Genomic DNA, 24,413 nt, shown 5'->3' on the forward strand with positions numbered 1-24,413 from the left:
AGGAGCAGGATGCTGTTTTATATTTTGACACTGGGCTAGTTTTTGGAAGATTACCCCTAAGTAACTCTATTTCAGCATGTCAGGCTCCTGGGTCTCTCGTAGCTCTGGGTTTTGCAGAGCTGATGCAGCACCTGGAAGCAACTCCAAGATATGAGAAACTTCTCTCTTCCCTTTGATATTGGCGGATCAAAGGGAAGAGCTAGAGAAAACGAACTTAAAGGCTGAAAAAAACAGAAGGCAAACAGCAAGAGGCCCCAACTTAATTTTATTAAAATTCCAAGGCTTTGAGCTGCCTCCTCCTTTTGGTTTAACTAATGGATAGAGAAGACTGCAAACATTTTATGAGTAACCCCGTGTTTTACTCAAGGAAGGAGATTTGCTGGCGGTTTGGTTTTGTGCAGGTGAGTGGAAAGTTGTGCTTCTTCCCTGCAAACTAGCAGAAAGGCATCCACGATCTGAGAATAACCCATATCTGTGCCATCATGTCCTAAAAAATGACAATATATCAAAGGTGAGGCTGTTAGGGCCATGCATAGCAGAATCAGATAGGTATTTTTGGGGGTCTCTTTTAAATGCTGCCAATGAAATATCAAATAAATATGTACTTCAACTAAAGCATGGCAGAAAAGGCATTTGGTAAAAATTAAGTAACGGCATCACAAATCATGTTGACAGGATCTCTTTGGCCTGTCTGTGTCTGTTTCTCATTAAAACGGGGCAGGCTTTTACCTATTTGTCTCCTGAGATTTATTCTTCTTCCCTTTGCCTCTGAGTCACTATCTGCAACGGAATTATTGTGTGCAAATTAGCTGCAAAGGAAGAGGTGGTGACTGCTTGGTTTACTTCTGATTTCATGACCACTGATTAAAATCTTGTCTGCTGCTTGTGTTATCGTATCAATTAGTTAAAGCAATCATTAATAACTTTACCTAATTATAGCTTAATTTCTTCAAATGTGGTCTTTGCAAAAGATTTCAATTAGCATTAACTCCTCGGCTTGTAGTAGCTGTTTCCAGGGGACTGTCAGCCTGAGCCTGTCCTCACAAACACTGGCTCAAGATCACAAGTTTTAAAAATAACTCAAGAGTTTTTCCTTTTAATTTGCATTTGTTTGTTTGCGAGCCATAAGGTTGCACGCAGGCCATGTTTTTCATCATTGGTCCAAGACACCGGAAAAGACAGAAATGATCGTGTTTGAAACTGGCATGCTGAGATTGCCTAATAAATCTGACTTTTTGACCCGGGGATTTAAAAGAGACACCCATAAGCTGTCATAAATATCGGCATTGCTGTTGCAGATGTCTATCATTAACTCTGTTGCCTTGAAGGCTTTGGGGGCAGTGCCTGTCGTCTTGCAGAAGGGCCTGCTGTGCGTGGAAGGTGATCGCTCTGTGCACGTTCACTCTTTGGAGATGCTCAGGTCTTCTGCAGGACTTTACTCTTCAACTTCTGAAAGCCAGGAGGGAAGAATATTGACAGTCTGGTCTGTGTGTCGGAGTAATTGGCTGCTCCTGGACCAGGATGATGTGCTAGGTAAGACCAGGGTCATCAGAGCTTCTAAGAAGCCCGAGTAAACTGCTGAAATAAATTCTTTCTTTATGAAGATGTCTCATGTTTGGCTCTCTCTACGTCCTCAAAAGAAAGAGGCTCTGAACTGCCTACTTCATTGCCCTGATACCCTGCTTTGGGGCAGTCCTGCACAAAACAAGTAGGGAAGAAAAGTTCCTCGAGTTCAGTCAATCTCTAACAAGAGGTGAGTGTAATCCCAGCTGGCGGCAGAGGCAACTTTTGTTCTTTCTGGCTCTTCTTGCCTGCCCTTAAAATACCACTCATCACCCTCAGCAATATCAGAGGTTGAACTCCGCTCTCCCTCGCATTAGCTTTCACCTAATTAAGGGCCTGTTAAATAAGGTCAGATGCCCTCTGAGAAGTGACTGCATGGTTGGAAAAACCCGCATGGATGCTCAGCTGAGGATGGAAAAGACACCGTGTGAGAGCCCGTATATGCCAGCCAAGAATGATAAAAGCAATTTGGCCTACTGGCAAAACTGCAGCACATTGTGCTGCTGACTCTCTTGGAATAATTCTTTATTAACATAATGCATATTATGGCAAAAAGTCACAGTTTAGCTTGATTTGAGCTCATTTGGGTATCCTAGGAGCAAGCAGCTGTAAGAGCAGGGACACACTACACCTCCTGCCCTTGTTGGTTGTGTGCTCCAGGAGGGATGTACATAACAGAAAAATGGGGTGATCAGGTGAGGAACCAGATCAAGGTCTTGGAAATGCCCCAGATGAGCCGTCTATGGCAGAAGAAGATATTCCACCAGGGTCTGTCTCCATCCCATGAGATGCACAGGCATCTGAGATTACATCTCCCACCGTCCCTCAGTCTTGGGACCTATGTTCAGTCTTGGTGGTGGCATTATTTGTGCCTAAACTCTACACTTACTCTCTCTTATATGTGTTCCTCCATTTGGGGGCAGAACTGTGGCTTTCGCTTTGCCATCTGTGGAGCTGCATTTGGCTTGAGCTTCAGCAATGTCTAATGTCAGCGTTCATCTCTCAGCGTGCCAAAGAGTCTTCCCCGTGCCAAGCTGCTCCCTCCGTGGGCTGCTCAAGGAGGCAGCACAGGAGCTGGAGGATGAACAGAGGCATTTGGAGGTGCTGTGTTCCTGGTGTGGTTAAGCTGTGGGACTCCTTGCCTCAAGGTTTCCCTATGGTGGACACAGTTGTAGGGGGTTTTCTGGGGTTGTGATGTGAGGAATGAGATGTGTCGGTCGGACTAAGCAGCAGCCAAGTCTTCCTCCTCCTCCTCTCCCCTGTTTATTAGTGGGAACATTCAGCCTTCTAATTCACTGGCTCTCATCTGGGGCTCTGCTTTCAAAAAGCGCTAGCTCTCCTCCTTTGCACAAAAAGCAAAAAACGAAATGGGTAAGACTGGAAGAAAGGCAGAGCAATGCCCATTAATACAAAAAGCATCTGTGGAGTCACTCCCTAGGTGAGAAGTGGCAGGGACTATTGATCCTCACGGGTAGGCGATGGGTGGGAGGTTGTGCAGATGTCTCCCCTGGGGCCCAGGGTCATCTGGGCACTATCGATTGCAGTGTTGTTCCTCTGTGGTGTGGCCTCGGTGAGCCAAACACAGCCTGCTGAGCAGAGAAATACTCTTATTTTCCAAAAAAATAATAATAAATAAATAAATAAATCCACTCCCATCTCTCTGAGCCCCGGCAGACTGCTAGGCTGTGGTTCCAGCTGGGAATAGGTTAGAGTATTAAGGGCAGCTCAAGGAATTTAGCTGGAAATCTGAAAATCTCCATCCCCCTCCTCCCCCAGCCCCTGACCCTGTAACAGACCCAGAAGAAGGGGAGAAGAAAGGAGGAAACCGAAGAAGCTGGTGATTATATGTGAAGCCTGGCAGCTCTGTAATCCTGGACTCCATTAAACATCTGTCTCCTCCAATCTCAGTGACAGCCAGGTCTCCTCCTCTCCGCTGCCACACTCAGACCTTACATTTGCAGGTCACTTGAAAGCACCAGCGGTTAATCAGCCCCTGCTTTGGTATTCCACTCCAGCCCAACCTGGGCACCAGTGCTCCCAGGGAGGGAGGATCCGGCCAGGACAGAGACCCTGCCTCAGGAAATCCTCGGTACAGGCACTTCCATGCCTCTTGGGCTTAAGCTTTTAATTTTAATTTTTAAGCTTTTTTTTCTAGTACAATTTTTAGTATTTATTTTGTGTGTGATAGCCCTGAACTCGTAAGCCTGCTCCTTGTTAATGAGGATTAATAAGCATTTTGTTGTCAGACCCAGGGAGAACTTTTTAAAAGTGCCCCACAATTTTTCTCTGCCTTTTGCCTGCTTTGCCTTGGGCCTTTCTTGCTTTATTTCCCTGCTAAATCCCCTCTCATCACTTTATACTGCATGATATAGCCATTATCATCCTAGATGAGTGCAGGAGGACCAGGAAAATGAAACCATTCCAGAACCTGCCCTTGAAAGGCGAGCTGGCTTTTATGCTCATTTCTATCATAAAAGAACTTTGATGTCATGCTGTATTTTCCAGTTGTGTTTGGATACAAGTGTACTCAACTGCCCGGAAAACGATTTTCGTGTAGCATCTCCTAACAGGAAGATGTTTTAATGGGAGTCCCTGAAATCTATTTTTTTGGTGTATTATTATTATTATTATTATTACTACTACTATTATTATTTTTCAGTGCAACCCAGGAAGACACCCAGCGCTGTAACGAGGTTGTGTCCATATAACAAACAGGGCAATCCTGGGGTTTTTGTGCGGTTAAGGAGTTTTGAGGGGGCAGTAAATTGATGCAGAGGGTTGTGTGGATCGATCAGTAGGTGGCTGTCTGCCCATTCAGTGGGTGCTGTGTGTGGACAGAACAGTTTCTCTGCCATGTACCCCACACGACATTGAGTCAGGTTGACGTTGCGGCTTTTTGAGATAATGGTCCTTAAACTCTTAGCCCTGCTATCTCATCTCAATCCCAATGCTATCCGTGGCTTTCTGTCTACCTGGAAATTCTCTCCTTTAATTCATCTGATGAAGGGATTCTTCTTTTCCCATAGTCCTGAACTCCTATGTGCAAAACTACTCTTGTACCTCTTCTCCAAGAGCCTGGAGCCACGGATGACTATGGTGTACCCATGAGCTTGTAAAGCATGTTTGGTTGCTTGAGGGTGAAAGGCAATGTTCATACACACTCCCTGCTCCCATGGCGTCATTTGGGAAGCTTTCTCTGGAAGGAATCTTCCAGGCACTTTTGAAGTTCACTTTTTGGTAGTTTCTGCCTCAGAAAGCACAGGTAACTTGAGTTCCCTTCAATCACCACAGCAGGAACGTGTTTTGGTGGAGGTTGATTCACACTACTCCTGTTCCTCTGCCTGAATTCACAGAGCGCTGGCACAAAGGAGGCAGGCAGACATTTGCACCAACCTGATCTCCATCAGGACAAGGTGTCCTTTTCTCCCAACGTCTATACTAATAAATGCAATAAATCAGGGTACACACGGAGACCAAATGGCACAGTGTGACCTGTGCCTCTAGAGCTCAGCTCTCTTTCTCTCCCCAAAGGGATTAGCCCCATCTAGACGCTATAAGGAGGAAAACCAAGCCATTCTTGGGCAGTGTTTGGGGTACAGAGTTTTGGACAGCCAAATCCGTGCAAGAGACCATGAAGAACTTGACAGTGTGGGCTGTCAGGGCTCTGCAGCACCTCTCTGGCTGTAGGAGGTGTTTTGCTTCTGGTCATCCTGAAGCCTTTAAGCCTGAGAAGGGAAGACTGAGTAGTGTTATATTTTAGGTAGAGCTTGCAGAGGCAACAATTCAAGGGGTCCTCTTTTGGCTTCTTCATGAAATAAACTCATGTGCCAGCCATTGAATTGAGACGATGTGTGTAACTCCCTGATTGCTATTTTTGCATTCCCTGTAATTGTTTCTGAAAACAATTATACGTTTCTGACATTTAGGCAGAGCTCTTCAGGCAGCTGCTACTGCAAGCACTGAGCACTTTGAGCCTCCCCGTGTGCTGTGGTTGGGCTGAACTGCTTCATGCTCTGCTACAGCTGACTCCGAGCAAAATGCTGGTAAGGGACAGGACGTCTTTCACCCACAGGATGCAGCGTGGAAATGAGCCAGGAGAGATTTGGAAACCCTTCGGTCTCCAGAACAGATGGGGAGATGGGTTTCTTTTCCTTCTGGAGGAAGCTCTGCTTTTCATAAACAGCCCTCTCGGGCTTTCCCTGGCTTAAAACCATCTCCCAGCCACTGTGTCCATCATCAGCCAACGAAGGGGTGAAGAAGGAGATAACAGAGCTCATGGCACAGCTTCGAGCAACTCATGGGATGTGGCTTGCTGGTCCTCACCTGGGAGCACCTTAGCTTTCATTGTGCCTTCACTTGACACCCTTGAAACCCCAGGGATTTGGATCAGAATCAGAAACTAGTGTGATGGAAGACTCTTCTTGCTCTCTGTGAGCTGCCTGAGCAGTCAGGCATTGGGACGGGTTGCCCAGGGAGGTAGTGGAGTCACCATCCCTGGGGGCGTTCAAGGAAAGGCTGGACGTGGTGCTTAGGGACATGGTTTAGCGGGTGACGTTGGTGGTAGGGGGATGGTTGGACCAGATGATCTTGGAGGGCTTTTCCAACCTTAATGATTCTCGGATTCTACAGGAAACCCATCTCCTGCCACCCCAACAGACCAACAAAGGGTTGTGGGTTCATGCATCTGTGCTATAATCCGCTTCAAGGTGGCCATTTTCTACACTATTTCCTTTTTTTTTTTTTTCCTCTGTAAGAGCATTATCAACCCCCAAGACTTTCACCTCAGGCCATTAACTGACGGGTTGGTCATTACGAACCACTTGGCAGTGACTGATGATGGGGGGGCTCTTTTGCTATGGCAAATGTGGAACTGATTGTCTGGGCGACCCCATTTGACCTCAGGAATTCTGCATTTAACCTGGCTTTAGACATAATAAACTCCAGTAATTAGCAGAGAAATTCACCGGTGACATGTCTAATTGATTGGAAATGCCAGTCCCCCGTGAGACGTGAAGCAGCACCGAGCTGGGGGGAGCCACCTGACACGCGGGGGGTCATTGGGATGCTGTCATGAGGCAGGAAAATGCCGGGAAGGAATGCAAAGCATGCTGTAGGTTTGCTTTTCTTTCCAGCTGAGCGTGCTGTGGATTTGCTTTTCTTTCCAGCTAATGGACTTGGTGAACATGCTATCCATCACTAATTACTTACCCCTTTACTCAGCACTTTCCCAAGGTTGAGCTCACACCTTTGGGAAAACACACCCAGTGTCTGCACAGTCCATCTTAACCGTGGGCTTGCGAAGAGAAAAACACTTCTTGCGATCCTCGGCCCCAAAATCCAGCTATTTGTGCCCTACCGAGGAGGCAGGTATGGGCACTATTTGGGAGAAAATGGTCTTTTTCAGTATGGATTTGTGATGTCCCTTCCCAGCCTTGCATTCATGCTTCTAAACTGATGGCAGCTAGAAAATAAAATACAATAATAATAATAATAATAATAATAATAATAATAGTAATAATAATAAATGTTTGTGGTTTTTTTTGTTTGTCCCTGTGTACTACGAGGTCTAGAAGGGGCTGAGAATGTCAGCGGTGATGTTCTCTCGACCAGCCAGTGGTGGTGCCCAAAAAGCACAGATGTAGACACTGTGTCATTGACCAGAAAGACTTTAATTTTTTGGTTTTTAGTTTTTTAGTGCATCAATGGGGGACCTTGGCTTTGCAACCTGCCAGTGGCTCCTGCTGCTGTTCAGGACCCAGGATTTCACCCAGCTCCGCACCCGAGCTCCTGCAGGGTCATTTTCCTTGGGGTGCATCGCCCCCTTCCCAGCAAAGGGAGGCTCAGAAACCAATCCAGGGCTTCGGGGACACTTTCCTACCCCGGATCAATAAATTAAGAAGGCAGAAGAAATACAGTGACAACACCATATGCACTGAAGCATCCTGCAGAGATCGTGGAGTCTCAAAACAAACATTAGATGTGCAAACAGTGTATCAGCATCCCTCCGCGAGGGTAGCTAGCTGCAGATCCATTTATTGCCTTCTATCATTTGTTTTCATTAATTTTCATAGTTAAACAGATAAAAGTGCTTCGGGGCAAATATTGCAGGCTCTCCCTGCTCCCACACAAGCCAAATATCCTCCCTTTTCTCTTTCCTAGCCTTTCTTTTTAAGCTGACAATCAATCCACCTACTACCAACTGTGGCACAAAGTTTGTATATCCAACTAATCGCACTGACTCCTTGCCCCTGTCATCCCCAGGGACGTGCTCAGGCATATTTAGGTTGTTGTACCTCCTACTTGGAGGAACAGCAGCAAGCTGGTCCTGGTACAAAACGGTCTTTTGAATTCCAAAGTATTCTTGTTTGATGTATGCGGATGACTTAGTGCACGTCTGTGTTTGCTTCCTCACCCGACTATTTAAGGGAAGGAAGGACAAATCATACCTGCTAAATAATTGCAGTTTTGGATAATATATATATATATATATATTTATATAAAGAGACTATTTGTACGTTTTACCATAACCATTTTCCCCTGGATCCTAGAAAAATAGCCAGCTGCTTTACTGGGCTGATGAAAATTTCTTTCCCAGGTTGGTGAGGTCTCTGGAAATACCCTGTGTATTTCAAAGGGATTGTTTTTTTCCTCAGATTTGTTCCTTTCTGTCACTGCCTCTCAAAAACATTACTTTTTGTTGTTGTTGTTGTTTCTCCACTGGAAAGCGGCCTTGGATTTATTGCCAAATTTGCGGGGAAAAATTTGTTCTGGCTCAGTGATTTGCTCTCAGGCTGGGGTGCTGCTCTTTCTGCTGTTGGCTGTGACAGTGGTCAAGTGCAACTCAGACCTGGTGCAGATTTTTGTTGTCTCCTTAGTGTTATCTTGGATTTTGTAAGAGGCCACAGGCTTTTGCTGACTTCCCACTTCCTTGGTGCAGACTGGGAGCAGACTGGGGTGGATGAGTTGTCCTAGTGACATCTTTCCTCTGTCGTGCCACAGGTCTGCTGGGGGGTGATGCGGGTGACTCGGAGGGTGATGCACGAGCTCCGTGATTACACCTTCTGGCTGTGGCCTCTCCTAGGGTTGTGCAGTACAGGGAACTTACAGGACTTACAGAAAAACTGGACCTACTGATGGATCCAGCACATTTGTGGCTCCACTGTACTGTCCATGCCAGGTCACAGGGCAAGAGAAAAGCCATGTCCCACAGCCATTACCCACCACTGAGTTACATCCCTCCCTCTCCAACTTAAAAGAAGAAACACCATTGTGCTAGTGTAAGAAATTCACCACTGCTCATGCCAGATTTCTGCAAACCTCAAAGCACGTAAGGCAGAAAATAGGGAATCGGGTTTATATATATCTATTTTTTCCTAGCTGTGAGAGTTGGCTGATCATAAGCACATAGCCTAACAGCTGTATGATGAACTCTCATGTACATGTATATTCCTACTTGTGTTGGACCTCAAGGGGTGTTACAAAACACGAACCTTGTTCTGTAACCCCCCTGTGTGATCAGTGTCTTCTGAAGTTGCTGGCAACTTTGGATGCTCCGGTATAAACTTAGATATATATCATATATATATTTATATATATGAAAATCACCTTCTCTGCCTGGGGGGCATGTCTGGGATGGAAGGCAGCATGTGTTTGGCAAAGCACAGCACCATTACACTAATGCATCTGCAAATGCACCGGGCTGGCGAGGAGCTGTTTGGCTAATGGAGCGCCTGGGCTAATAGAATTAGCCTCGCGTTCACAGCCTGAGCGGGGAGGAGGGGAGCTGTCCCTTTCAGTCTTCCTCATCCCCTGACATCTTATTGCCCCATGACAGCCCAGGAAGGGAAGCAGGAAAGGGGGAGCCTTAATATAGAGAAAAAATGTGCTGGTGTTTTCTGTCCCGGCGAACAAGAGGGGGAAACCAAGGTGCTGGGTGGCGATGCCTTCATCTGGGTAAGACGTGTGAGCCGCAGGAGGACTGATCTTCTGTCATGCTTCACAAACCACCCTTCCCTCAAACAGGACAAGGTCAGAAACGTGTGTGTCACTTGAGCTCCAGACATCAAACGATGCTGATTTAATTAACCCAGCGAGCCCGCTGGCCTCGTCTCGGAGAGCTCGGGACATCACAGAGCGTGGATGAATGGAGGCAAGGGAAGAGTGAGGGGGGAAGAGGGCAGAAACGTGGGGCCATTGAACCATCAGGAGCCGTCTCAAAGCACTTTGATTCTCAGGACCGAAAAGCTCTTTACAATTAGTCTTGATGTGATTTACATTTACTTTAAGGCATCTGCATAATGGGCTATAATGCACAGGAAATGTAGTCATGAGCTCCTGAAAGCTTATGGGGACTGGCAATTCCCATGGAGCAGGAAATATCCCTTTCACTGCAACTGGATGTGAGCCTGGCCATACAGGTTCATGGGCTAAAGTGCCAGAAATCCTCCAACCAATCTCTCCAACGTGTCAGCAGCATTTATGAAGCACCCATCAGAGTGGTCTCTAGGCTTGCCTTTTCTTTTCCTCCTTCGCAATGGGTGAATTGGGATCTTGGGCTTGTTTCTTAGACAGAAAGGAGACAGTCCTTCCCCGCAGACTGAATATTTTCATCCCTAGCAGAGTAAAAGGCAGATGGATGCTGCTCTGCTGTCAATAAGCAGGAGGACCAGGGGGTTCTGAAAGCTGGACTGCCTCTGCCCAGGGGTGGCAGGTCTGCTGCCAGAGAGCTCAGCCCGACTTGCAGAAAGTCACCTTGGCCAAGGGCCTGTGAAATTTTAATGCTCCCCACCAAATATTGACTCTCCGAGGGCGTCTGAGTAAGCCTTTTGCAGAGAAGTCGATATTTGTCTGATGTTTCACCGGATAATGTTGCTTTTCTCTGGATTTCCATTGGGCCCTGCTGGCTTCTACCAAATTCATTGCACAGTATCTGGAGCAAGATAAAAACCTGTGATTAGAAGGAAGTGTTCCCTTCGGAGGGCTGTTGAATATTGTTTACTTTTCCCTGCCTTATTGATTTTTTTTTTCCGGGTGCACCACCCTCAGCTCAGCCTTGCATGTACCCAAGGCTGGGTGCAATCACTTTCAGCCTCCGCAATCCTTTTCCAGCTGGGTCTCCGTGACTCTGCTGAGGAACTCGGGTGCTCAGGTACCACCCGTCGCAAATGCAGCAGAAACATCACAACAAATACAAAAACACCAGCAATTCTGCAGGACGAGTGTGTTCTTCTTCCCACAGATTGGAGATTATGGCAAAACAAGCTTGACACTCCATCACGAGCTGACTTGAGCAGCTCTGGTCTGTCCTGCTAGGTAAAGAAGCTCCAGGTTAGAGTTTAGGTAGGGCCGTGTCCATCTATTGCTCGTAGAAGACACGCTGGTAGTTGCTTTGCTGTACTCAAGCTAATCAGTTAAATCCTGCAGCAAAGACTCCTCTCTACCCCTGCGGTGTGATAATTCTGCCATCCTGGGCAATTTGGCGTCTGTCCTATACAGGTCTGAGCTGCAGGAGAATCCCAGTGGGGTAAAAGTAAATATATTACCTTTCAGGTAGCAGAAACAACGCTGCAGGTTAGCTTCTGCAAGTTTACCATCCATGTGGGACTCGGTCTGAGTTGACTGTGCCTCCTAAGGACAAATAATCCTGTAAACAGCGTAGCACTGAACAATTAAAGTACTTGTTCCTGGCTGCAGTTGAAATTCATTATATTTCTGTTAACAAGACAAGCAGGGCGGATATCAAAGTAAATAATGGAAGGAGCTAATTTGTATTTCTGTTTGTGCTTGGAGGAGTTAGGAAATAAATCCAGGTGTACTACAAAAGAAAGAAACCTTTAATTTCAGTGGCAGCTCGGGCGTCTGATAGCTGTGGGAGTCTGGACTTAAATGCAAAGGAATTGTTTTCGGTAGTAAACAGCACAGGGCTTGTGGATGCATCTACAATGCTGCTTTAAAATTACTCAGATCAGGAGTGAATCTCTGTAACACATCTCCCAGTTATCTCTACTTACCAGCTTTTATCCTCATTTCAGAATAACTCAGCCTGTGTGACCCCAGCTCCTCTCGAACAGATCAGACCAGCAGATCTGATCCAAGGCTATAGCCAGTGCTAATACGTGGTTAGTCCAGGGGGGCTTTCAGACTGGTACAGCTTGTAGTAACCCTTCTGAAACACACACCATGAGCACACTGGGTCCGTAGGTCCTTTATATCTATAGATCTGCTCCTGCTGCACCTCCTCATACACGTACACGTGGCCTTGTGTTTGCAGTGTAATGGAAGGAGGTGATGCTACGGGCTGAGACGTGCTCTGTGGGCACAGCTTGTTGATCCCTCCTGGATCCTCGCTCACCTTGTCCAGCCTGGATGCTTGGACTGCCGGGTGATGCCTTCAAAGGTCGGTGGCATAAATTAGCCAGCCGTATCTCAGACTGTGATTTTTGGGGTGGTCACCTCAGCAGTGGATACCCACCACCCATGCAGGGCAGAATAGGACAGCCTGGGCTGTCAGCCCGGCTGCTCAATATTTATCTGGCCTAGAAAGATGCTCGTATGAGCGGTGTCATATTTAAGAGGTGTCTCCACTTAACTGGAGGTCAGAGTCCACATTCTGCTTGAGTGGTGGCATCGTTTCATAAAAAAGCTTTTTCATTAATTAAAGTCTCTTAACCTTGCATCGTGCTCAGGGTTTGGTAAAGAACCATTATTTTTTTTTTTCTGATCAATATATATTACCATATTTGCTAGAAAGAAGCTTCCACCCCCTCACTTAATTAGCAGATGAAAATAATTGCGTGCATTTGAAAGCGTTTTGTGCTTCTAATACCCATTAACGAGATCAGAGTTGCAATTTTCCTGTTCTTAGGGACTTTTGTCCGTATGAGTTACCCAAAGGGACATAAAGCATTGTTTGGTCTCATTCAAATGACATTTCAATAAATGCCAGGGGAGAACGATGATTCTGTTCTGCCTTTCTTTTTCTTTGAAAGTTGTCAGGAAGGGGATGAGCTAATGAGAAATGCCCCAGCCCATGGATCTGGAGTTTTAGGGCTGAGATTTCTACATGGTCCCCGTGTGATTTTTCACAAGTCACTGGGGGCCACGTTCCGGCTCTTTGCAGCAGGGTCTGACATTTATTTTTATGTAGCACCCTGGGCCACTCTTTCTGATGAGCTTTCCAGGCAGGAACAGGGTTATTAATTTATCCACGATATTGATGGGCGCGGGCAGGAGGGGAGCTGTTCTGTCTCAAAACCCTTCCCCCCCTTCCAACTTTCAACACTTCAGGGGGCCTGTAGGGGTTGTGGGCACTCAGCATCTGGGGGGACAACCTCGCAGGGGGACTCAAACACCAGCAAAACTTTCTCCTTTCCTTCTGCTGGGCCGGAGTTAATATCCTTTTTTTTTTTTTTTTCAATCCCTTTGCACTGACAAAGTAAAATTTAATTGCTAGTGCATGTGAGAGGTGGATGAACAGGTGCCCAGAAAAGCATGACACAATTAGTGATCGATTTTGCTTTAATTAAGTGCACCGGAGAGCTGGGATTGGTTTGGCCCCATGCTTGATGCCAGGAACATCACTGAGAGGATGTGAAAGGATGTCTGTGCCAAGGGATGATGGAAGCTACACAAGGAATATAGAAAGCTGCTTCAAGGCTGGGTTCCTCTGAGGAAGCTGGGGCAATAGCCGATAACCCTAAAACCAGTGGGGCAAAGCTGCAAACACTTTTTTGAGGGGCATCCCTCAAGCACTTAGCTCTGAGAAGGGAGACCTTTTGCCAACGGGAGGCGAGCACGTCGGACCAGCAGCTGTGAACTGGCTGCCAAAAGGGCAGCAGGCAGCATTTTTCGGCCTCTGCCTGAAGTTGTCACCATCCAAACCGCCCAAGAGGGAGCAATTCTGGGGAGGTCCACACTTCTGAGTCCTGCTCCCTGCTGATCCACCCATTTGCTAAGGGAAGTTGGGTAAGACTTGTCTTGGGTAACCCTGTCATGCCTTGGCTTCCGTGGTGGGCTGAAATAACCTCTCACAAGAACAAAGAGTGTTAAACAATCTTCTTCAAAACACGTCACGGTGGTTCCTGTCCTCACTCGGCAGAGCATGGGCCACCAGGACCGACCTCCCCAAAATCACCTCTCTGCTATATGTGTATCATAAGGGACGTGTCCACATCAAAACACCCCTGCAAGCCAAGAGGCTTAGGAGCCCAGAAATGTATATCTAAAACACAGTGACTGCTTTTGTGCTGAATTTCAGGACAGGTAGAAAAATATCTGATATTAGGAAGGGTTTGCAAAAACTGAGTTAGACAGAACCTCTGTTGATCCTTACCTGTAGGAGGATGATCTATCTGTTGCACCGTGGAACTGTACTTGTAGGCATGAAGCTCTTGTATGTAGGATGAAGATAATACAGCAATAAAGTTCAAGAACTAAAGATTTAGAAACAGTGAAGGATGGACTTCAAGTATGATTATTAATTGAAGAAAAACAAAATGTAGATTATTTTCATACATGCATGAACATGACCGAAACCTCAAAGGTGATGTCCAAGTCTTGCAGTAGAAAGTTTCATCATGAAAGCAGTAATGAAGAACCACAGAACAGTAAAAGATGCAAAACAACGTCAGCCCATTGGAGCTTTTGGGATATCCAGCACGGTGTTGCTACCAATATCAGCGTGATGCTACTGGAAACGTTTGAGCAGCATTTGGGTTGGGATTTATACAGGAAACTGCAGTCAAAAATTAAAAGTATCTAGGAGTCTTCATTGAAGGTAAGCATATAGAGACCTTTCAGGATAGTTGCAATCACATCTATGTGTTTGCTGTGACAGTGGCCCAAGTCTAGCACAGCATCCGAGTGCCTCAAGGTACAGAAGTGCTCATCTGGCAGAGATCAGCTCCAGCCTGGTTAAGCTGAAAGTGAATATTCGCCTGCATCATCTAAAGCAAGCTATACCTCTCTTTATATATGTCTGCAAAGATGCTGGATTTCTTCACTACTCCTTTATTTTTTATGGCATTCTGCTTATTTCCGTAGTGTGCGCAAACTTGCAGACTGTTCATAAAAAAATAAGATCACAGCATGGCCTCCTTCATATCTGCATATATATACAGACACACAGCGTTTCTCCCAGCATGCTGAATGAATAAATTCTGGAGTAATTTTTCATTGTTCCCTTTATAAGCTTCAAGGAAAAAACCCTCAAAAGCTAATAAATAATTGATTCCCATGAAATTGCTGCCTACTATGCTGCATGCTGGACCTATGCTAGCTCAGGCAGCGCATAGGATCCTGGATATGTCTTGTACATGGTGTTGTGTTATTTCTGCTTTTCTTTTGGGGAATCCGCAAAGTCTCCATGTGTGTGCATGTGCATATGAGAGCACGTGAAGGTGAAGGTGAGAGACAGGAGAAAACAGACAGTTTCTTTCAATCTGTGCATGTTTTCTACACGTGTGTGCAAAAAGATCTTGCCCTCTGATTTAGATATGCAGGTTCCTTTATTAGTCAAGACAAATGTGGGATTAATGCCACTTCCTAAGAATAAGACCGATCACTTGTAGTCCATAAAGTTCCTCGGGAACTTTTCTTTTTATCCCGAAAAAGCATTTGAAATAAATCAGATAAACCTATCCTCTTTACATATAGACACGCAGACAGTGTAAACATGTGGGTTTTATGTGATTGACCATAATAATATGGTTTTGTGTGTCTGCATAATTCACAGATTACAGTCTTGCTTGCTGTGCTCATATAGGTAAGTATATGGGGGTGTGTGCTCTATGGACTCGTGTGGGTCTAACCACAGGACACATAACTATACTGACATTATGTTACACAGCGTAATGAGGCACTAGGAAAAAGCAGGAGGAAAGGGAAAAAAAGATGAATCTGTGTCTCTCTTGAGGGTATATGTTATTAGAAGTACCGAAATAATGATGTTTGAGGCTGTCTTCCCAGCCTGCTATAAATGTTGAGGATCTAAGGTTAGCTGTGTGCTGACATCTTGCTCTGTGTTGCACAGTTTAAGCTGTAAGGCTCTGATTCCACATGGCTATGGCTAAAGGTGGTTCTCTGCTCTCTTTGTAAAGCCTTATCCAAGGCTGTTGCAGTATCACAGAATGGCTCAAAGATGATCTAGTTCCAACCCCCCTGCCATGGCAGGGATGCCTTGCACTAGATCAGGTTGGCCACATCCCCATCCAGCCTGACCTTGAACATCTCCAGGGATGGGGCACCCACCACAACTTCTCCAGGGATGGGTTACCCACAACTTCTCACTGATCTTATAGTGAAGAATTCCCTCCTAAAGTCTAATCTAAATCTATCCTCTTTTAGTTTAAGACCGTTCCCCAATATCCCCCCGCATTCCCTATTATTGGTATTTGCACCCTGGTGAAATTCCTGCCTTATGCTGGGGCTTGGATCATGGAAATGGTCCCATGTCCTCGTTGGGATGACTCACTGGGGCACGATTTACACACAGGGGCAGGAGATGTGCTTCAAGTACAAATGCATGCATAACCGGGGTGCTGGTCTAGGCTTTAAGAAACAGGGCTTTGGTCCCGACCCCCGAGGTAATTAATTTCTATTTCTGCTCTTTGTTATGCTAATTTCAAGAGCTCAATGAATTTCACCTCCAATGCCTTGGAGATCCTTTTCTCCCAGCACTTTCTGCCACTCTTGTCCACTCAGATTGGACCAAAATGTCTTTTGCTAGCTGTCTGCAGCAGGGCTCAGCACAGTGGGACTCCTCTCAGCAAGGGACTCTTGCAATATAAATAAAATAGCACAGATAAATGATTGCTTTGCCACTGCGCTTGTTCAACAGCTGAAACTTAAATGAAACAACCCACAAATTCATGCAGAGGTGCATGTAAAACAGCAAGTTGGGAAGAGCGAAGCCGGAGCTCTTCCCTCGCTAATTCCAGCAGCTGGTTTGCGTTGGTAAAGACAGACTAAAACCCGAGGAAGGAGCCTGGGATGTGACATCCCTGCACTATCAGGTCTTAGGGAGATGAGACTATAGCTAGGTGAAAGGAAGAAGTGGGGAATAAGCAGGGCTCTGAGTCACTGTTGCTCCAGATTATTGCTGCCAGTTGCTCAGGCACGCTCCGTATGATTACCATTTCCAAGTGAGCCTGGATCTGTATGTCCCTTAATGCGCCACGGCTGCTTCTCCTGACCTCTTTCACGCCGCCTATTACCTCAGCTCCGCTTCCCCTCCTTTCTGATCGAATTACTAAAGCACACAGCAGAGTCTCTTGGCTCAACAAAATTTAATGACGGTGACAACAGAGGAGGATAATAAAGATAAATCAGCTGCTCCCAGGAAGGAGAGATGAAGTAACAGCAGAGTGAGTTAGAAGGCTACACCATGGAGTGACCCTAGAAAGTGCATCGTCCTAGTCATCCCTTTCATCTCAATGTCTGCGTTTCTTCTTCTTTTCAGGGGATTTGACAGGGAAGAGTAGAGAGGAGCGGGGACAGATTCACTAGAGACCTGGGCCATGTTTCTGCCTCAGGCACATGCTCGCTGGAGATCGTGGGCACATCTCTCCAGCTCTTCTACATCTCCTCCCCCAAGCTGTAGGCTGAGAACAGAGCAGAAGTCTTTCACCGGGCAGGCTGTAAAGGACATCAGCTGTGGGGTTTTGATCTCAGCTGCAGCCCAGTGCACTAACGTGAGCCACACAGTTAGTAGAGGGAAATGGAAGCTTCACTGTTTGTAAAGGAGCACCAGCGAGAGCATCTTCTTTCTCAACATCTATAAATCCCTGGGCTCCTCAAATCATCTTACTCCATCTTTTTTCAATTAGCCATTCTCGTGGAGGCCAGTGGAAGCAGGCTTATGTCTGTGTTTAACTAGGGAACCATGCATGGCAGGAGAGCTGTGAGAGGGTGAGGGTTACAGCTTGTCTTCCTCAACAGCAAAGGGCGGATGAGGGATCCAGAGCATCAGTGAACTGCACTCGGAGCATGGGAGGCACAAAAGGGATCTGTCCTCCCAGGCATGGCAGGGAGAAGAGATGGTAATCAGATTGGATCTGAGCTTCACACCTCACCCAGAAGTCCTCAAATGGACAAACCAGCTCCTGGGTCTGCAATACCCATGCCTGCTTCTTCCACTGACCTCCTGGAGACGAGCAGAGACTCAGCCTCAAATGACTGTGCCAATTGCAATTGCTTTTCTGACATTTGCCATGTTTCCAGTTGTAGAACATTTGCTGTTTAATGATAATGCCTAGAAAAAAGAAACAAACAAACAAACAAAAAACACCCTTCTAATTGCAATCACATTCCTCGCCTCCCCCCTCCCACCAGGTTGTTAAATTGTTAAATGTTTGCTGCATTGATCTCAACAGCTGAGCATGAAACAGTGAGCTGTAGTTGAGACCTCCTGTGAGCTCGATAAACTTAATGGACATCCTCGAGAACTTTAACTGGGAAGATTTAGCTCCCGAGGAAGAAGGAAGCGAACACCCGGAGCAGCTTTGTCTCCCTGTTGTACCTCATTTTGCCAGAAACAGCTGCTCACGCTGGGATTAGCTCAGAGGTTTGTACCGAGCAGAGGCTGACTCACAAGAACAAAATCAGGAGATCATTACATCTCCGTGCAGGCTCCAAGTGCTTCGGGCTGCGCGGGGAGAGAGGAAAATTAAGTGGAGTCGGAGCCTAATTTGCAGAAATGCTGTGAAAAGTTTTTGTGTGTGACAGATGAGTGGGAGAAGGGAGAGCCTCAGCTCTGCAGGATGAGTGCTGCAGGTTTCGGGACAGAGCTCCAGGCTGTGGGATGGAGATGGTGACTGAGAGCACAGGGGTAGCTTGTCGTAACATCTGTCTCGCTGTTGTGCCTTCCCTTAACAGAGACAGTTTGATTAGGGTTCATACAAGACAGACAAATGAGAATTGATTATTTTACAAAGACCCTAATTACTCAGAAATTCGACATTCCTCCAGCGTAGTGTTGCTGCTCTGGGTAGCTATCTCCCTGTCCTATCCAGGGAGGTGGCACAGTCTTCACTCTCCTGTACATTTCCCTTCCAAAGGTAACTCCTGGGTTAGTTTAGAGGCATCGGCTTGGCTGGAAAATTGTGTGGGTGGGGTTGGAAAATGGTGTTGGGCTAATTGGAAGAGGTGGTGAAACCTGTGAATGGAGAGCCCGTGCAGAATGAAGACAGCGTCTGATGAGTGCTCTCCATCCTTGGCTGATCGTTGCTGTGAATAAGGCAATGATCCAACAGGACAATTTAATACGGTATGGATTTTCCGAGGACATTTTAACAAAAAAGCAGTTACTGAGTTAGCAACCAAACGTGGCTTTATAAAGATGTATCCTCTAACGATGAGGAAAGCTCTGGAGGGAAGGAGAGAGGAGAAGGAGATTAGAAGGTTGCTTGGACAGTCCTTCACCATGACGTTGTGCTTGTAACTCAGGGTCTCCTCTACTCATCCTGGTCAGAGTAAAGCTGCTGGATGGAAGGAGCTCTGCAGCTGCTCCTGTAAGGGCTGAGCAGCCCGCAGGGCATCACCAGACAGGCTCTCACTCCCAGTTTAATGCTGATGTGAACTCAGGGTCACCTTTCTCTGTGTTTCTGTCTTTCAGGCTAGGACTTCCTCCCCCCTTCAGCCCTGTAACATAATAAACAATGACCCGAAATGATCAGTAAGCCCATTCCTCCATGGGTAAGTCATCACTGCCTGGAACAGAGCAGTCTGCACTTCCATCATCTACTGATGGCTGCTGCAAAGTCTTTTGTTTTCTTTTATTTTTTAACTACAGCACACCAACATTGCACATTGGTGTGCTGTAGTTAATGGTGATAAAGTGCAGTATATCCTTCAAAATTGTCTGATGACCTGTGTTTAACCACTCAGCCTCACCAGTTGTGGTTTACAGGAATGGTACGTACATACTGGCACTGTCTCTTCCTTCTCCAGTGGGAAGAGGGTTGAAAGTTCGTGTTTCCCCTTTGTTAGTTCACAAAGTGTTATTTTGGGCACCTTCCAGAACCAATTCATTACTTGTCATCTTGCAGAGTGAGGGCAATGTAAGGCTCTGCCACGTGCTGTATTGATCCCTCGACTTGATTAGTTAGTGTATTGAATACCCTTGCTTTTTTAATCTAATTAATGCAAGATAAATACTCTTTGCTGGGGCCCGGAGTCACGTTCTAAGGGTAATCAGGGAGTAGTACTGATTACAACCAGAAGGCTTCCGGGATAATTTATGGACTACTTGACACTGCTGGCAGGTTAGGCTACTTTGGAGGGCTCTGCGTGGTCTCGGGCTTGAAATTGCCTCTTTGGAGGGCTCCACATCCAGATCTGTCCTCATCCCTCAGTTTGATGGCTGTGGGTTTGATGGGGTCTGGACTCCTGGGTGAGACAATAGCTTGGGGCTCAGCATAGCTGGTTTCTCTTCCCACCAGCAGTGGGGAAGGCTATGCCAGAAAGGCATTTATTTTATGACCTTGAGGAAATCACCAAATCTCCTTTAGATTAGCTCTCATCCATAAAATGACCATGAAACCGCTTGTCCTTATTTATTTGGTTGTGCTTTCTCTTGGGCTGGCATGGTTTGATGAAGCTGTACAGCGCCAGGCACATGAGGACTTTGCTCTTGTTCAGGAATGGGTATGCAGATACAACTAGATAATTGAGATGTAGCTAAACTCAAATTTGTCACTGTTTCAGCCCAGATCTTGGTGTTTCCAGACAAATAAATGCTCTAGATCAACAGGTATAACTGGACTAGGGAAGGTGATAACACTTAGTTGACCACATGCATGAATTAATTTACTAAGTCCCATTGTGAGCTAAGTAATTCTCATGATTATCCTTGTGATGAAGATGGAAAAGAGGCAGGAAAGCTGTCTTGGCCCCCTAAGGGTAATGTGTACTACAGACATTTCCTGAAGATGCACTCAGCTCCAGGCATCTCCTAAGGTTTGGAATGGGGTGGTCTCTAAGGTCCCTTCCAACCCAAACCATTCTGGGTTTCTGTGTTTCCATGAACATCTGGGTGTGTAGTCACGTCCTGCAGCTCCCCCTCCAGAAAGCAGACATGTCATGGAGGACAAGTGGTAAGTTCAAGGGTGGAAATCCATACCAGTCAGTAGAGGTACCAGTCCTGAATGCTTCTGGGATCCACCAAAGAGTGGGACAAGAGTCCTGTCACCTGTGAGATGAGAAGGGTGCAGGGGTGGTGAGGGTCGGTCCAAGCTCTGCTTCCCCTGATTGCAATCTCACGGTGCTTGGGATCGAGTGAACATATTTTTTCAGGGAATGAGGAGCAGGGGCATAGGGTCACTGATGGCAATGGCAGGGCCATTTATTCCAATTTCTTTCTTTTGCATATGAGTTTTCCCAGGTGAGAGCACAATGTACACAGCCAGGGGAAGGCAAGGGCAAGTTCAGCAGCCAGATGTAATTGCATTTTCCTCCACAATTGCCCCCAGGGCTGAGCCAAGGCCCTTCTGCGCCTGTCTCTCCCCTCACAATGCATCATAGCGAATTGGTGTAAAATCCAGTTAAAAGGCCACTCGCGGGTCTCAGCTGCTGCAACACAAATTGTGGATGAATTTTTTCCCCTCCCGTATACGCCTGACGGGTTTTGTCATCCAGCCCCATATGGCTGGGTCGCGTTTCTTCTCTCAGCTTGGTCGTTGGTCTCTCATCACAGCCCTGCTCCCTGCTTGTGAGCCCTCACTGAGCAAGGCCGTGGAGCAGGCTCGGTGTTTTACAGCAGTGTCATTACAGGAGGATGGAGGATCTCTCTTCCTACACGGGTAAAAGAGAGCCCAGGATTGATGGAGCGTTGGAGTGGGTAATCGCAAATCCAGCTGCTCCGAGGTAGCTGAGAACGGAGATGGTGCAGGACGGGGGGGGGAAAGGGGAGTGGGGCCTGGGGGAGCACTGCGGGGCACATTTATCACTCTCTTGGCAGAGAGGTGTGATTTATACGGACAGAGCATAAATCCCGTTGGAGTTGTTGGAGACTCCATATGGGCAGCTGAGCGCTTGGGCCTGCTGTGGTGCTGGAAGCAGGGCCTGCAACAGTGCTGCTGCTACTGCCTACCATCCCACCATCCTTCCCTTTGTTTGCTTATTTATTTATTTATTTCTCAGTGCTTTCACTGCTAGGTACCCTCCATCTTCTCCCCCCACCTCAGAGCCAGCCCCTCTCTCAGGCTTGTACAGTGGAGCTGGCTCTGTTGGGGTGGCTGCATGGGACTGGGAAGGGCATTTCCCCTTGCTCTGCTGCCTTCAGACAGCTCTACTGTAGCTACAGCATCCGTTGGAAAACCTCTGTTTTCTCCCCGCGTTGAAGAGGCTGAGCTATTAACCTGGAGCAGGTTCTGCTCTAGTGACTACCAAAAGACTTCAAAGTCTTTACTCTGAGGGCGGTGAGGCCCTGGCCCAGGCTGCCCAGAGGAGCTGTGGCTGCCCCATCCCTGGCAGTGCCCAAGGCCAGGCTGGATGGGGCTGGGGGCAGCCTGGGCTGCTGGGAGGTGTCCCTGCCATGGCATGGGGCTGGGATGAGATGGGCTTTGAGGTAGGTCCCTGTCACACGGGGGGGTGGCCCTGTCTGAGCCTAGCAATTGTCACTGTGCTTGTTTCACAAACACATCCACCCGCATGGGTCTCCACCCTGCCCTACCCCATATAGCCCCACGGTCACTTGTCGTCAGTCTCTTCCCTCCCAGTGTCTCACTGTCCTCATGGTCATGATCTGTGGGCACAGTGTTTGCTTTCAGGGATGTTTGGACTCTTCAGGATTAAAGTATGGCTGTTATAAAGCATGGTACTGCCTGCCCAGATATAGGTTTATTGGGGTAAGGGTGTTGTCACACTGGTTCATTCAGTTATCTGCTGTACCTCCAATAATCTAGCCTGCAAGTCCTCCCTATATTAATTTTCCTCTTAGCTTCTGATAGGAAGGTTTGCCTATTTTTCCATAATCCTGAAGTAAAAAAACAAACCACTTTTCCTTTCAGTCTTCTATTTTGGAACCCAAAATAGTACATTTTCCATTGTTTTTCCCCATCGCTGCACGATCACTCTTCTCTGGATTTAGGCCATACCTTGTGCACCCCAGTTTCCACTTCCAATTTACAACTGCAGAACTGCTATTTGGCGAGAGTCTGCAGACACGTACGTGGAGGGGCCCTAAGAACTTGGAATGAGCCTTGGAAATTAAATAATAAATGAAGACACTCCTTCCCTCCCCACACACACTACGTGTTGCTTCAGCAAACGTCGAATAAATCACAGAGCTGTGCGGTAATAAATCTTTCATGAGATTAGGGCCATCTGAACTTCAGCGATTGTGTGGGGAATGTATAAATTTCACATGCAGATATAGTGTAAAAAAAATCTTTAGATTAGTTATTAACTTTGGAAACACTTGATGAGTTTTGATTCATTAAGTGTTTCACAGTCTTGTTAATTTAATAAGTACCGATGAGGCTGTAATGTAAGACAACAATCAGTAATTTGGAGGGGGGAAATAATAAAGTAGTCATTACACAGCAGAATGTTTAATCAAAGAATGTGGAAACTTACAGTTTCACATTAATTTGAAAAGGTTGGAGATTTAAAATTAATATTAGCTCTGACACAGGGAGGCTTTCTCTACAAGCAGATAGGGCTTACATAATTGCTCAGAACAGAATTAAAATGCCTGTAATTTTAATGGCTTTACCTTCTTTAACTGGATCCCCAGGCTCCATAGATAGAATAGAAATAGAGCTAAAGCAGTTGTGGTCCTTCAAATCCCTGAGTAAAACTCACCTGTGGAGAGGAGGCTACCTGTAGCATCCAGGTGACAAATCACAACGCAATTAGGCTCCTGTTGGGGAGAGCACTTAAGCACCTGCTTAAATGTAAGCAGGTACTGGAGTACCACACTGAATGGGAATATACGTAGGGAGGAGGTTAAGTATTTTATTGAATGTTGGGCTTCCAAACATATTGACAGTTCACAGCCTCAGCAGGGCTAAATGGGATGTTCAGGGGAAGTTTGGCTATTGATTGAGTGCTCCTCATCCTTGTCCCAGTTCTGGTTCCACCAAGCCTTACTTCTTTAGAGTTACCTTGTGTCTCCTGCAGCATCATTTCTTTTCATTGGCTGTCCCTTGCCTTGTGGCTGGTCTATACCTTATTTTGGGTTAAGCCTGTCAGTTTTAAGCCAGAGAAACTAGGAAAGAAAACAAAGTTTCTGCAGAACTCTTCCCATTGATACCCTGGTATACTCTAGGACTCCTTCCAAAATATCAATAAAATAAGAGACATCTGAAGAGACCTCAGATACTGGTGTTGTGATGGCTGACGTTGGATAATGTCCTTTGCTTGGGAGAAGATTAAAAAAAAAATCTCACTCTGGAAGAGATCTGGAGACTAACCACAGGTGTTGGAAACCCGCCTGCAGATCTGCTTGCAAACGGCGTGTTTGCTCAGCATATAGCAAATATGCCCCAATACCCAACAGAAATTGTCAAATATTTGGCAGTGTTCCACAACCAGGTGTAAGAAAGGCCATATACAGATAAAGCTGTCAAATAGATGAGAAGAGCAAATCCACCACTGTCTTCATGGTTTTGTTCTTCACTGATTTCAGTCCACTAATTTGGCAGCATTAAGATGGTATCGCAGAAGCCATCATGACACCTTCATTGGGCAAGTATGTGTTTATAGGAATCGTGGTGGCTTTTCTGAAGCTGTAGGGATGTGCGGAAGTCAAGTTTTGCTTTGACAACATAGGGTTTGCTTATCTCAGCTGAAGTTCTTGGATACCTCTTCTGGAATCTGATACTGACTTTGGTATTCTTCTGGTGTCCTGT

General features: G+C 46.4%; 1 protein-coding gene across 8 annotated transcripts in view; it reads left to right on the forward strand.

Moving 5' to 3' along the window:
• The window catches only part of PLXNA4 (plexin A4), a 407,314-nt gene that overhangs the window by 201,799 nt on the left and 181,102 nt on the right, over positions 1-24,413 (forward strand). The window contains exon 5 of one of the 8 annotated variants that reach the window (XM_035315935.1): positions 19,175-19,264. The exons of 6 other annotated variants lie outside the window; for them this stretch is intronic. In XM_035315935.1, the coding sequence (XP_035171826.1) occupies positions 19,175-19,231 (57 nt within the window). In that variant the 3' untranslated portion in view covers positions 19,232-19,264. Of the gene's footprint in view, positions 1-13,089; positions 13,278-19,174; positions 19,265-24,413 lie in introns of those variants that run through there. One more of the 8 variants, XM_035315937.1, reaches the window with a different exon arrangement.

This window comes from Oxyura jamaicensis, chromosome 1 (genome assembly GCF_011077185.1).
Source record: "Oxyura jamaicensis isolate SHBP4307 breed ruddy duck chromosome 1, BPBGC_Ojam_1.0, whole genome shotgun sequence".
In the NCBI taxonomy this organism is placed as follows: domain Eukaryota; kingdom Metazoa; phylum Chordata; class Aves; order Anseriformes; family Anatidae; genus Oxyura; species Oxyura jamaicensis.